Source organism: Agrilus planipennis, unplaced genomic scaffold (assembly GCF_000699045.2).
Source record: "Agrilus planipennis isolate EAB-ADULT unplaced genomic scaffold, Apla_2.0 scaffold8, whole genome shotgun sequence".
Classification (NCBI taxonomy): Eukaryota; Metazoa; Arthropoda; class Insecta; order Coleoptera; family Buprestidae; genus Agrilus; species Agrilus planipennis.
In genome coordinates this window covers 388,750-401,945 of record NW_020442461.1, presented here as the reverse complement: position 1 = coordinate 401,945, position 13,196 = coordinate 388,750, and the positions used below count along the sequence as shown (strand labels likewise).

At 37.0% G+C, this 13,196-nt stretch overlaps 4 protein-coding genes across 6 annotated transcripts; 2 read left to right on the top strand and 2 right to left on the bottom strand.

The window, feature by feature from the left end:
• Positions 1 to 54: 54 nt before the first annotated feature.
• LOC112906497 (PRKR-interacting protein 1 homolog) lies at positions 55 to 8,963 on the bottom strand. Of its 2 annotated transcripts, XM_025980717.1 has the most exons (4): positions 8,781 to 8,963; positions 8,567 to 8,722; positions 476 to 499; positions 55 to 413 (listed from the first exon to the last, which is right to left on the bottom strand). In XM_025980717.1, exons 1-4 carry the CDS (start codon positions 8,874 to 8,876, stop codon positions 192 to 194), a joined length of 498 nt encoding a protein of 165 aa, XP_025836502.1. In that variant the 5' UTR covers positions 8,877 to 8,963; the 3' UTR covers positions 55 to 191. The 2 variants fall into 2 exon arrangements, with proteins under 2 accessions (XP_025836502.1, XP_025836503.1); XM_025980718.1 differs by lacking the exons at positions 8,567 to 8,722; positions 8,781 to 8,963 and adding an exon at positions 714 to 896 and having other exon boundaries at positions 476 to 655.
• LOC108736132 (E3 ubiquitin-protein ligase MARCH6) lies at positions 1,275 to 5,273 on the top strand. Its single transcript, XM_018468440.1, has 3 exons — positions 1,275 to 2,240; positions 2,310 to 3,471; positions 3,870 to 5,273. Exons 1-3 carry the CDS (start codon positions 1,572 to 1,574, stop codon positions 4,829 to 4,831), a joined length of 2,793 nt encoding a protein of 930 aa, XP_018323942.1. The 5' UTR covers positions 1,275 to 1,571; the 3' UTR covers positions 4,832 to 5,273.
• Positions 5,031 to 8,560, bottom strand: LOC108736133 (DIS3-like exonuclease 2). 2 transcript variants are annotated; one of them, XM_018468443.1, is made up of 6 exons: positions 7,952 to 8,044; positions 7,572 to 7,892; positions 6,289 to 7,504; positions 5,973 to 6,170; positions 5,656 to 5,891; positions 5,031 to 5,591 (listed from the first exon to the last, which is right to left on the bottom strand). In XM_018468443.1, exons 1-6 carry the CDS (start codon positions 7,952 to 7,954, stop codon positions 5,373 to 5,375), a joined length of 2,193 nt encoding a protein of 730 aa, XP_018323945.1. In that variant the 5' UTR covers positions 7,955 to 8,044; the 3' UTR covers positions 5,031 to 5,372. The 2 variants fall into 2 exon arrangements, with proteins under 2 accessions (XP_018323945.1, XP_018323943.1); XM_018468441.1 differs by having other exon boundaries at positions 7,572 to 8,560.
• A 378-nt stretch (positions 8,964 to 9,341) lies between the features above and the next one.
• On the top strand, positions 9,342 to 13,186 carry LOC112906521 (E3 ubiquitin-protein ligase MARCH6-like). Its single transcript, XM_025980767.1, has 3 exons — positions 9,342 to 10,307; positions 10,377 to 11,538; positions 11,937 to 13,186. The coding sequence occupies exons 1-3, from the start codon at positions 9,639 to 9,641 to the stop codon at positions 12,896 to 12,898; spliced, it is 2,793 nt and encodes a 930-aa protein (XP_025836552.1). The 5' UTR covers positions 9,342 to 9,638; the 3' UTR covers positions 12,899 to 13,186.
• Positions 13,187 to 13,196: the final 10 nt, after the last annotated feature.

Here is a 13,196-nt window from a genome sequence, read left to right as displayed (position 1 = left end):
TAATTTCTAATGGAATATCAACTCCGTTATTATTTTGTTTAATATTTNGTTTTTCTTTCACTCCTAAGTTTAATAAACTTAAATCAATAAGAAAACACAAAAAAAGGAATTAAAGCCTATCAAAACAAATTTTATCATTCTGAACAGAGCAAATCTTTCTTTTCGGTCTTAACACGGTTATTTACATTGTATTATTCCTTTTCAGAACTTTCGTCTGTTGATTCTGAAGAATCAGATTCATTCGTCTGATTTTCTTTAGCTTTGCCATTGTCTCCTTCTTTTTTCAACCTTTTATTCTTCTCCTTCATTTTTGCTTTCTTTTTAAGCCTTTTAGCCCTTTTTTTAGATGTTATTTCTTCTGCTTTCTTCTTATTTTCTTCAATTTTTTTTCTGTATTCATCGTCCAACCTTTCCTACATTTTAAAGATTTGTGTGTTATAAGTAACATTTTGAATATAAATTCTAAAACATTTACCTTTTCTCCTCTTTCTTTCATGTACTTTTGCCTTGCATATTCCTTTCTTCTTAAATGACGGTACACATGAAATTCACCAGATCCAGCTCCAGCACTGGAGCCCATTACATTTCTAACAAATTCAGGTACTGCGGGAACACCCTTTTCTTTTGGTTTTTCGGGAATAATTACCGGTTTATCCTGAATAAACACAATTAAATAGTAAATAATGCAAACATCTTTATTGTTGTACACTTACTGGGTTTTTCATCAATTTTTCTAGCTTCAAACGTTGCAAATCAGTTATATTTTTTATTATGATTGGTCCACGTTGTGGATTTTCTGGACTATCCATATTTATTTATCTTTTAGCCCTCAATTTTATTCTAAATTCGTTTTCGTTTTGTAAATCAACAACCTTTATTTTTATGGTTAGGTGCAGTTATTTAATCTATGGTTATATGTATTATCTATGATACATATAATATCCATAGCTATGGTAATCCATAGATTACCATACATTACCATAGATGTTACCCACAGACAAAAATATTACCATAGAAGACTGTAATAGAAAATGATTTGACAAGAAGAACAAAAAGAAGTAAAGTAGATTGTAATTAGAAATAAAATTAATTAATAATAACCTTTAAACTTTCTTCGTCTAAGATTTTGAAAGACTGTAAATTTTTATTAGTATTAGTATAAATGTTCCATTTAATTCTATGTTTTAGGAAATTTGGAAGATATCAATCATAGATTCGTGTATTCAATGGTGGATTAAAAATGGTAGACGTCAAAATTTACATGTTTTGAGAACTGTCAGTTATCTGTCATTAAATATCGAAGTGTTGTGTTATCATTATATGGTTTAATCGAATTATTAATATTTTAATAAGTGTATTATCGGCTGGATTAAAAACAAATCTAACGATTACTTAAATTTCCATTTAGTGATTAAAAAATTAACATTCTCATAATCCAACTTGTTAAGATTTTCAATTTCGAATGACTTCTGGCTGACTGCAATGTAAGGTGTCCAAAGTGTACCTAACTGGTTTAACTGGACGATGCAAGAAATGTTGTTATTGTAAAGTATATTAAAAAAAACTGCAAAATGATGGATTCTGATTTGGGAAACGCGGATATTTGTCGCGTGTGCCGTTCTGAAGGGATGATCGAAAGACCACTGTTTCACCCTTGCATTTGTACAGGAAGTATAAAGTGGATTCATCAAGAGTGTTTAGTACAATGGATGCGTTATTCTAGAAAAGAATATTGTGAATTATGTGGCTACCGTTTTTCATTTACACCTATTTATTCACCGGACATGCCAAGAAGACTTCCCTTAAAGGACATTATTGAAGGCCTTATTTGTTCAGTAGGAACTGCGTTTAAATATTGGCTGCATTATTCTCTTGTTGCAATTGCTTGGCTGGGAGTAGTACCATTATCTGCATGCAGAACTTATCGTTGTTTGTTTTCTGGCTCAATAGAATCAGTTCTTACGTTACCAGTTGATCTGTTTTCAACTGACAACATTGGTGCAGATATTTTCCAAGGATGCTTTGTAGTTACTTGTACCCTATTTGCCTTTATTGGATTAGTGTGGCTTAGAGAACAAATTCTTCATGGTGGAGGACCAGACTGGCTAGAGCACGATCGCTTAGCTCAGCCGCCAATTGAGGAAGCTGCAGGTGTAGGTGTGGTTAATAATAACCCTGAAGACGTCGTTTACGCCGAAGATGTGGGGGTCAACAACAATGTTAGACAAGCAGAACAAGAGGTATGTGCTTTTGTATTAATTAGGTTTATAGTATGTACCTATGTTGTGAATAATTATTGTGTGCTTTAGGTAGAAAATGGTGCAAGAGTAATTGCTGCAGCAGCTGAACCAGCAGAAGAATTGGATGGAAATGCTGGAGATGAAAACAACTGGATTCCAATGGAATGGGATAGGGCAGCTGAAGAGCTAACCTGGGAGCGACTTCTAGGTCTTGATGGTTCTTTGGTGTTTTTGGAACATGTATTTTGGGTGATTTCTTTGAACACACTCTTCATTTTTATCTTTGCATTCTGCCCTTACCATATGGGTCTTGTTGCGTTATCGATATTAGGCATGCGAGAACCTGCAGCAGCGAGTCATTTCGAGGGTCTACTGACTACCCTGTTTGGATACTGCCTTGTAGGAATGTTGCTGATTATACTACATAAAATTGCGACGCTTTTTAGGCTGGCGAAAGCCCGTCGTATGCTCGGTCTATGCTACGTGGTGGTCAAAGTGTCGATGCTTTCGGTCGTTGAAATTGGTATTTTACCTTTAGTCTGTGGCTGGTGGTTGGACATCTGTTCCTTAGCCATGTTTGATGCCACACTCAGAGACCGAGAAGTCAATTTTAAAATCGCCCCTGGGACGTCGATTTTCATCCACTGGCTCGTAGGAATGGTCTATGTTTATTATTTCGCGTCCTTTGTCCTTCTTCTACGAGAAATTTTACGTCCGGGAGTCTTGTGGTTTCTCAGAAATCTAAACGATCCCGATTTTAGTCCCATTCAAGAAATGATACACCTCCCCATTCTGCGCCACATTCGTAGACTACTTTTATCTGCCATTATTTTTGGTAGTGCTGTATTGCTGATGCTGTGGCTGCCAATAAGGATTCTACGAGTTGTCTGCCCCTCCTTTCTCCCATATACAGTCACAGTTAACAACGAGGCTCAAGTTAACGAATTGAGCCTGGAGTTGTTGCTTCTTCAAGTCATCTTACCTGCTTTATTAGAACAATCTCACACACGCATCTGGCTTAAGGCTGTTGTAAGGATTTGGTGCAAAGCTGTAGCTTGGCTGCTTGATATCCATTCTTACCTTTTGGGGGACGCCGACACTAATAACATGCAACAACCCAACAACGAACGGAACAACCAAAATAACGCACAACTACCACCTGCCGCACCAGAATTAGTTGGAGGTTTGGGAGCTGCACATCATGCACTTTTAATGAGGGAAGGACCGACAGGTAAGAATTTTCATTCTATAAAATTTCCTATTTTCGCAAAACAGTAAACCACTATATCTTCTCCCTGCGGACACGCGTTTCACTCACTTCTAATGTGCCAATATTAAAGTAAGACTGTATCCACAGGTAAATGGTTTAGTGGTAACTAGGGTGGGTTTCTTTGTAGTTTTCGTTTTTTTTTTTACTTTATAAAATATTTGTTTTAACAAACTATTTAATAAAGTACTACAAAAAAACATTACAGACAGACAATACAAACGCATTTGTTGAATATTTTATTGAATAGTTCTTAAAACGGTACGAAATGTGTATACCTTTTTACATAGATCTTAGACGTTCCACTCCAAACTTGTGGAAAGTTTGTATGAGACTATTTATGATTTTTTTATATGGTTTAGGTTACCAGCCGTACGAAAAACCGTCGTTCTTCGTGGCACGTTTAATACTTTTACTTGTGCTTGTATGCTTTTCATTGATAGCATCGAGCTTGGTAATATTAACGGTTCCGGTATGGTTGGGTCGTCATGTGATGGAGCTGTGGTTACTAGCAGATCCTCAAATCGCGACCATGACATCGACAACGACGACAACCCATTCACTTTCGCGTACAAGTGCCAAAGTTCACGAATTGTACACGGCCGCGTGCGGGACGTACATGTGTTGGCTAGGGGTTCGTGCGGCCACCCTTGTGCTTGGCTGGTTGCCCCAGGGTCGTGCGGCAATTTTCGAACGTCTTAAACAGTGGTGCGTGCTCGGTTTAAAGACCATAATTGTGAGCGCCGTCTTGCTCGGTCTCATCCCCCTCTTGTTCGGTCTTTTACTTGAATTGGTCGTTATAGTGCCCTTGAGGGTTCCTTTACACCAGACGCCCATATTGTTTATATGGCAAGACTGGGCCCTAGGGGTTTTGTATACGAAAATCGCATGCGCTGTCACGATGATGGGCCCCGAATTCTCCCTGCGAGCTGCCATCGAACGGGCCTATCGCGATGGCATTCGAGACATGCAACTTAAGTTTATATTTAGTGAATTGGCGGCCCCCGTTATCATCTGCTTCGGCCTTATCCTGTCCGTACCGTATGTGATTATTTACTCGATCGTTCCCCTATTTGTCAGCAGTCGTCAGATGAGGAATTTGATCGCGAGAAGGCTTTACCCCTTTATGCTACTTGTCGTCGTCGCGGGGATGATAGTCGTGTTTCAGATAAGACAGTTTAAAAAATTATACGAGCACATTAAGAATGATAAGTACTTAGTTGGACAGAGGCTGGTCAATTACGATCATCGTAAAACGAAAGTGAATAGCTCAGCGTCGACTGCACCGCCATCGGCTTCCTCCTTGAACAACGCTAATAATTAATTGATTTTATTATTAATTTGTTGTTGTTACTATTCAATTTTAAATGATGTTTTGCAAAAGATGAAAAACAAGACACCACTTACACTTACTCAAACACAAGTCGGATATTGTGCTATCAATTGATTCTGTTTCACACTTATTGTACTATTATTGCTATTATTATTAATAGGTATCATTATTATAAATAAATCTTTTGTTATTATTTTATAAAAGCGTTTATTATAATATACCACAGTATAAACGTCATCTAACTTAACAAATGACAGAATAAATCCGAGCCAACAAAACGAGAAAACGTTACAACGAACATAAAAAATTGTATCACGACTAAAAAACTTTTCTGCGAAGAACGGATACAAGCCATTAAATCAAATTGTAATTGTACTTTTAAAAATTCCGTTTTTTATTCTGCCCTTTTTATAAAAATAAATATTTAACCATTTATTTATCATTATTATTTATTATTTTTGCCTTAAAAAATCTCAAAAGTCTAATCTGTAAAATCCTTAACAATTTACAGAAATTTTATGGTAGATATTGATTAATACGATCTGTGGACAACAATTTTGTTGATCGGTTTGAGCAGAGTGCCTTCCAGCTTATGGGTTTTAGGTTTTCGTTTAAGAGCCACTTTAACTATTGTAAATATTTTTATAACATAAGTAAACTCTTCCTCTTCTTGTGTTTCAGGATACCTTATGCTAATTTGCTTTTTAGAATGTTCTTCTGTAAAAGTCCACGTTACTTTCTCGTCAAAAGACTATAAAGGAAAATTATAATTAGCTGATTAATTATTAGTTACGAAAAACTGTATAAACTCTTACGTCTTCATATATTCTCACGTTTGTCCCGGTTGCAATTACAATGACATCAAATGAACGGTCCTTAACGTCACAAACAACGGCGTCTTGTATAAATGGTTGATGGGTTTCAACATAATGGGCAAAGAACAGGTCACAACTAGCCTCACCTGCTCTTTTCGCATTATATTTCTGTTTATTACAGTTAGCTGCCAACTTGACAACACTTTCTCTTTCCCATTGTGGTTTCTCTGTATAACCTGAAGGGAATTAAATGGACAATTAAATACATACAACCCTCTTTATAATTAAAAATGGTATTAAAGGAATTAAGGAATTACCTAAGGTGGCGGCAAGCAAACGATGTACGATAATGTCTGCGTAACGTCGAATTGGAGAAGTGAAATGGGTATAAAGTGGAATGCTTAAAGCATAATGGTAAAATTCAGCTGGATCTTGACCATCCTCGGAACAAAAGTACCTCGCTCGAGTCATAGGCTTCGCAAGAAGGTGATTAAGTACAACCATTTTGGCCATACCTTTAAGAAGCATCACAAAACAATGATTCAAAATTAGTAAATTATTTGCTCTAATTTTGAGACATAAAAGCAAATCAGCAATGCTACTTATGTAGTGTTTATTAAACAAAATTATTACCTGCATAATCGTTAGAGGTATGTGCACGGAGACTGGACTGTATGTCTCCTGATGAAGAAATATCCAAATGAACATCGACCGCTTTCATCGTTTTCTGCAAATCTTCTAGCATATGTCTAGTGGGAGGATCGTGGCATCGTAAAAAGGCAATGTCAGGATAGTTTTGAACCAATTTTTTGGCCACACTTATATTTGCCAATAACATAAACTCCTCGATAAGACGGTGAGCTTCCTTGTTTTCATAAACAAACCATTCAGTTGGAACCATTGATGTAGGATCAAGCCGGAACACCATTTTTGGTTGATTGATTTGTAAAGCGCCATTTTCGAATCGTTTGCGGCGCAAGTTTAATGATATTTCGTACAACGCCGTAACTACTTTTTTAAGGTCATTCCACTCAAAGCCGTTGTGTATTTTAGGTGTCCCATCATCAGAAATCTCATCATCAGGATTCTCGATTATTTTCTGAGCGTGTTCGTATGCAAGTTGAGCGCAGGAATTGATTACGGATCGTGTATACTCAGTTTTGAGGATTTCCCCTTCACTTGTCATCTCCCACAATACGGAAAAGGAAAGTTTATCTTTGCCAGGTAACAATGAGCAGTGCATGCACATCTCGGTGGGTAGCATGTGAAAAACGTTGTCAACCAGATAAATAGAAGTTGCTTTCTGGCTCACGATAGTGTCCAGGATAGTGGCCTCTTTTAAATAATGCGCGACGTCGGAAATGTGAACACCAACTAAATAATTACCATTTTCGAGTTCCTTACAAGAAACGGCATCGTCCAAGTCCCGAGCGGTCAGAGGATCAATAGTAAAAATACATTCGTTCCTTAAATCTTTTCTGTAAGATAAATCTTCTTCGCTGATGTCTGTCTGTTTTGGGACGTGTTGTAACGCTTCGGGCGGGAATGGGGACACGTCAAGTTCATTTTCTAAAAGTAACGCTGTAGTTTCAACGACCAAATTGAAACTAGTGCCGACGTTTTTAAGTATTACGCCAACAGCAAAGTTAACGTTAACCCATAATATAATTTTGGCCAAAAATAAGGTTTCTTCGTATCTAGATGGGTCCTTGGTAAACAGTGGGGGCCAATAAATCGGATCGATTTCCATCCTAGGGATCCTATTGTCACGGGGACAGAATAGGGCCTGAATTTTATTTTTGTTTTTATGCTGTACTCTTATATATCCTACTGCTTTTCTAGGATGAACCTGCATACATACAAAAACTATCATGTATCTTATATTTTTAATAAGGTTTCTCTATCCTACAACTTACCATTTCAAGGATATAAACAACAACAGCAGTTTGCTGTTTCTCCTTCCACTCATCTTCTGATTTTAATTTAAGAGCAACAACATCACCTTCTAAGGCTCTGTTTCTGTCTAGTAAAGACTCAATTACATAGTCTTGTTTGCTACGGTCTTTGTTACTAACATATGCTTCTTTATAGTTTTTGGGATTAATTCGTAATATTCCCTTTATCAGTTCACCATTCTGTAAACCTTTTTCAACTTCATTGGGAGACCAATAATTTGGAAACATAACATTTTTCTTATTGTTTTTATCTTTTTTCTTTTTGGTGGGTATTTCTGAAGACTGCAAAGGTAATCTACTATTATTAACAGTTTCTTTTTGTCTGATAGCTACTGATGTACCATTTTCTTTTGTTAATTTATTTTGATGTGGTGTGGATTCTTCCTGAATGTTTGTGTTTCTTTTGGAAACAACAACTTCGCTTTCATTTTCATCACAAAAAATTTGTTTCTTTACGACAAAAATGTTGTGTAACTCTTTGGCCTTCTTTCTTTTATTTTTAACCCTGTAGGCTATGCCGTTTTTGTGACAGTTGCCTGCCATGATCTTAAAATTGCTAAACAACTTTTCTGTAAATATTAAGTAAGCATCGTAATCAATTTCTGTGTAATTATCAACGGTTTCATCAACTTCAACTTGATTTTTAGGTTTATACACAGTAAATGTTTTACGACTATTGAATGTATTCCACTTTTTTTTTAGCTTGTTCGTTACAACAAACGAACCCTGTGTTGTTGTATCTAACATATTACTTGGTTTATCCGGTAACTGCACTTTTTTATTTAGCCTTTTCGGGGAAGAACATGTTTTCAAACTTCCAAAATTAAAAATAACCCTGTTTTCGATTCCTTGACTCATTTTCAGTTGTAAAAGAAAGTCGTGTTGTATACTATTTCATACATAATTTAACTAATTAATAACACAAATTATTAGATTTATTCCTTGTCTTTAATCACCTTTTGTCTTGCATATTCCTTTCTTCTTAAATGACGGTACACATGAAATTCACCAGATCCAGCTCCAGCACTGGAGCCCATTACATTTCTAACAAATTCAGGTACTGCGGGAACACCCTTTTCTTTTGGTTTTTCGGGAATAATTACCGGTTTATCCTGAATAAACACAATTAAATAGTAAATAATGCAAACATCTTTATTGTTGTACACTTACTGGGTTTTTCATCAATTTTTCTAGCTTCAAACGTTGCAAATCAGTTATATTTTTTATTATGATTGGTCCACGTTGTGGATTTTCTGGACTATCCATATTTATTTATCTTTTAGCCCTCAATTTTATTCTAAATTCGTTTTCGTTTTGTAAATCAACAACCTTTATTTTTATGGTTAGGTGCAGTTATTTAATCTATGGTTATATGTATTATCTATGATACATATAATATCCATAGCTATGGTAATCCATAGATTACCATACATTACCATAGATGTTACCCACAGACAAAAATATTACCATAGAAGACTGTAATAGAAAATGATTTGACAAGAAGAACAAAAAGAAGTAAAGTAGATTGTAATTAGAAATAAAATTAATTAATAATAACCTTTAAACTTTCTTCGTCTAAGATTTTGAAAGACTGTAAATTTTTATTAGTATTAGTATAAATGTTCCATTTAATTCTATGTTTTAGGAAATTTGGAAGATATCAATCATAGATTCGTGTATTCAATGGTGGATTAAAAATGGTAGACGTCAAAATTTACATGTTTTGAGAACTGTCAGTTATCTGTCATTAAATATCGAAGTGTTGTGTTATCATTATATGGTTTAATCGAATTATTAATATTTTAATAAGTGTATTATCGGCTGGATTAAAAACAAATCTAACGATTACTTAAATTTCCATTTAGTGATTAAAAAATTAACATTCTCATAATCCAACTTGTTAAGATTTTCAATTTCGAATGACTTCTGGCTGACTGCAATGTAAGGTGTCCAAAGTGTACCTAACTGGTTTAACTGGACGATGCAAGAAATGTTGTTATTGTAAAGTATATTAAAAAAAACTGCAAAATGATGGATTCTGATTTGGGAAACGCGGATATTTGTCGCGTGTGCCGTTCTGAAGGGATGATCGAAAGACCACTGTTTCACCCTTGCATTTGTACAGGAAGTATAAAGTGGATTCATCAAGAGTGTTTAGTACAATGGATGCGTTATTCTAGAAAAGAATATTGTGAATTATGTGGCTACCGTTTTTCATTTACACCTATTTATTCACCGGACATGCCAAGAAGACTTCCCTTAAAGGACATTATTGAAGGCCTTATTTGTTCAGTAGGAACTGCGTTTAAATATTGGCTGCATTATTCTCTTGTTGCAATTGCTTGGCTGGGAGTAGTACCATTATCTGCATGCAGAACTTATCGTTGTTTGTTTTCTGGCTCAATAGAATCAGTTCTTACGTTACCAGTTGATCTGTTTTCAACTGACAACATTGGTGCAGATATTTTCCAAGGATGCTTTGTAGTTACTTGTACCCTATTTGCCTTTATTGGATTAGTGTGGCTTAGAGAACAAATTCTTCATGGTGGAGGACCAGACTGGCTAGAGCACGATCGCTTAGCTCAGCCGCCAATTGAGGAAGCTGCAGGTGTAGGTGTGGTTAATAATAACCCTGAAGACGTCGTTTACGCCGAAGATGTGGGGGTCAACAACAATGTTAGACAAGCAGAACAAGAGGTATGTGCTTTTGTATTAATTAGGTTTATAGTATGTACCTATGTTGTGAATAATTATTGTGTGCTTTAGGTAGAAAATGGTGCAAGAGTAATTGCTGCAGCAGCTGAACCAGCAGAAGAATTGGATGGAAATGCTGGAGATGAAAACAACTGGATTCCAATGGAATGGGATAGGGCAGCTGAAGAGCTAACCTGGGAGCGACTTCTAGGTCTTGATGGTTCTTTGGTGTTTTTGGAACATGTATTTTGGGTGATTTCTTTGAACACACTCTTCATTTTTATCTTTGCATTCTGCCCTTACCATATGGGTCTTGTTGCGTTATCGATATTAGGCATGCGAGAACCTGCAGCAGCGAGTCATTTCGAGGGTCTACTGACTACCCTGTTTGGATACTGCCTTGTAGGAATGTTGCTGATTATACTACATAAAATTGCGACGCTTTTTAGGCTGGCGAAAGCCCGTCGTATGCTCGGTCTATGCTACGTGGTGGTCAAAGTGTCGATGCTTTCGGTCGTTGAAATTGGTATTTTACCTTTAGTCTGTGGCTGGTGGTTGGACATCTGTTCCTTAGCCATGTTTGATGCCACACTCAGAGACCGAGAAGTCAATTTTAAAATCGCCCCTGGGACGTCGATTTTCATCCACTGGCTCGTAGGAATGGTCTATGTTTATTATTTCGCGTCCTTTGTCCTTCTTCTACGAGAAATTTTACGTCCGGGAGTCTTGTGGTTTCTCAGAAATCTAAACGATCCCGATTTTAGTCCCATTCAAGAAATGATACACCTCCCCATTCTGCGCCACATTCGTAGACTACTTTTATCTGCCATTATTTTTGGTAGTGCTGTATTGCTGATGCTGTGGCTGCCAATAAGGATTCTACGAGTTGTCTGCCCCTCCTTTCTCCCATATACAGTCACAGTTAACAACGAGGCTCAAGTTAACGAATTGAGCCTGGAGTTGTTGCTTCTTCAAGTCATCTTACCTGCTTTATTAGAACAATCTCACACACGCATCTGGCTTAAGGCTGTTGTAAGGATTTGGTGCAAAGCTGTAGCTTGGCTGCTTGATATCCATTCTTACCTTTTGGGGGACGCCGACACTAATAACATGCAACAACCCAACAACGAACGGAACAACCAAAATAACGCACAACTACCACCTGCCGCACCAGAATTAGTTGGAGGTTTGGGAGCTGCACATCATGCACTTTTAATGAGGGAAGGACCGACAGGTAAGAATTTTCATTCTATAAAATTTCCTATTTTCGCAAAACAGTAAACCACTATATCTTCTCCCTGCGGACACGCGTTTCACTCACTTCTAATGTGCCAATATTAAAGTAAGACTGTATCCACAGGTAAATGGTTTAGTGGTAACTAGGGTGGGTTTCTTTGTAGTTTTCGTTTTTTTTTTTACTTTATAAAATATTTGTTTTAACAAACTATTTAATAAAGTACTACAAAAAAACATTACAGACAGACAATACAAACGCATTTGTTGAATATTTTATTGAATAGTTCTTAAAACGGTACGAAATGTGTATACCTTTTTACATAGATCTTAGACGTTCCACTCCAAACTTGTGGAAAGTTTGTATGAGACTATTTATGATTTTTTTATATGGTTTAGGTTACCAGCCGTACGAAAAACCGTCGTTCTTCGTGGCACGTTTAATACTTTTACTTGTGCTTGTATGCTTTTCATTGATAGCATCGAGCTTGGTAATATTAACGGTTCCGGTATGGTTGGGTCGTCATGTGATGGAGCTGTGGTTACTAGCAGATCCTCAAATCGCGACCATGACATCGACAACGACGACAACCCATTCACTTTCGCGTACAAGTGCCAAAGTTCACGAATTGTACACGGCCGCGTGCGGGACGTACATGTGTTGGCTAGGGGTTCGTGCGGCCACCCTTGTGCTTGGCTGGTTGCCCCAGGGTCGTGCGGCAATTTTCGAACGTCTTAAACAGTGGTGCGTGCTCGGTTTAAAGACCATAATTGTGAGCGCCGTCTTGCTCGGTCTCATCCCCCTCTTGTTCGGTCTTTTACTTGAATTGGTCGTTATAGTGCCCTTGAGGGTTCCTTTACACCAGACGCCCATATTGTTTATATGGCAAGACTGGGCCCTAGGGGTTTTGTATACGAAAATCGCATGCGCTGTCACGATGATGGGCCCCGAATTCTCCCTGCGAGCTGCCATCGAACGGGCCTATCGCGATGGCATTCGAGACATGCAACTTAAGTTTATATTTAGTGAATTGGCGGCCCCCGTTATCATCTGCTTCGGCCTTATCCTGTCCGTACCGTATGTGATTATTTACTCGATCGTTCCCCTATTTGTCAGCAGTCGTCAGATGAGGAATTTGATCGCGAGAAGGCTTTACCCCTTTATGCTACTTGTCGTCGTCGCGGGGATGATAGTCGTGTTTCAGATAAGACAGTTTAAAAAATTATACGAGCACATTAAGAATGATAAGTACTTAGTTGGACAGAGGCTGGTCAATTACGATCATCGTAAAACGAAAGTGAATAGCTCAGCGTCGACTGCACCGCCATCGGCTTCCTCCTTGAACAACGCTAATAATTAATTGATTTTATTATTAATTTGTTGTTGTTACTATTCAATTTTAAATGATGTTTTGCAAAAGATGAAAAACAAGACACCACTTACACTTACTCAAACACAAGTCGGATATTGTGCTATCAATTGATTCTGTTTCACACTTATTGTACTATTATTGCTATTATTATTAATAGGTATCATTATTATAAATAAATCTTTTGTTATTATTTTATAAAAGCGTTTATTATAATATACCACAGTATAAACGTCATCTAACTTAACAAATGACAGAATAAATCCGAGCCAACAAAACGAGAAAACGT